Source organism: Eimeria mitis, genomic scaffold (genome assembly GCF_000499745.2).
Source record: "Eimeria mitis Houghton genomic scaffold, Emh_scaff3907, whole genome shotgun sequence".
Classification (NCBI taxonomy): Eukaryota; Apicomplexa; class Conoidasida; order Eucoccidiorida; family Eimeriidae; genus Eimeria; species Eimeria mitis.
In genome coordinates, this window is record NW_013572242.1 from 2338 (window position 1) to 2645 (window position 308).

The window sequence follows — 308 nt, forward strand, 5'->3', positions numbered from 1 at the left end:
GGGATCGGGATCGTCGGCCGCTGCCGCTCCCCGAGTTCACTTTGCTGCCGGAGCTGCCGGAGTCGCCTCCGCGTTCACCGCGGCAGCAGCTGCTGCAGCCGTGGCAGCTGCAGCAGCACGAGCGGCTGCTGCGGCTGCAGCAGCAGCAGCTGCAGCAGCAGCAGCAGCAGATGGGCAGCCCATACAGGGGATCCGCGAGGGGCCCAAGGCCCCTGAAAAGAGACAGAGAGAGAGCGAGTGCAGCAGCAAAAGCTGATGCTGTTGCTGCTGCAGTTGCTGCAGCAGGAGCAGCAGCAGCAGCAGCAGGA

General features: G+C 66.6%; 1 protein-coding gene across 1 annotated transcript in view; it reads left to right on the plus strand.

The window, feature by feature from the left end:
• Positions 1 to 256, plus strand: part of EMH_0070710 (uncharacterized protein) — a gene marked incomplete at both ends in the record, with an annotated part of 1266 nt that extends 1010 nt beyond the window's left edge. The window contains one exon of the mRNA XM_013499005.1: positions 1 to 256. Within this exon, the coding sequence (XP_013354459.1) occupies positions 1 to 256 (256 nt within the window).
• Positions 257 to 308: the final 52 nt, after the last annotated feature.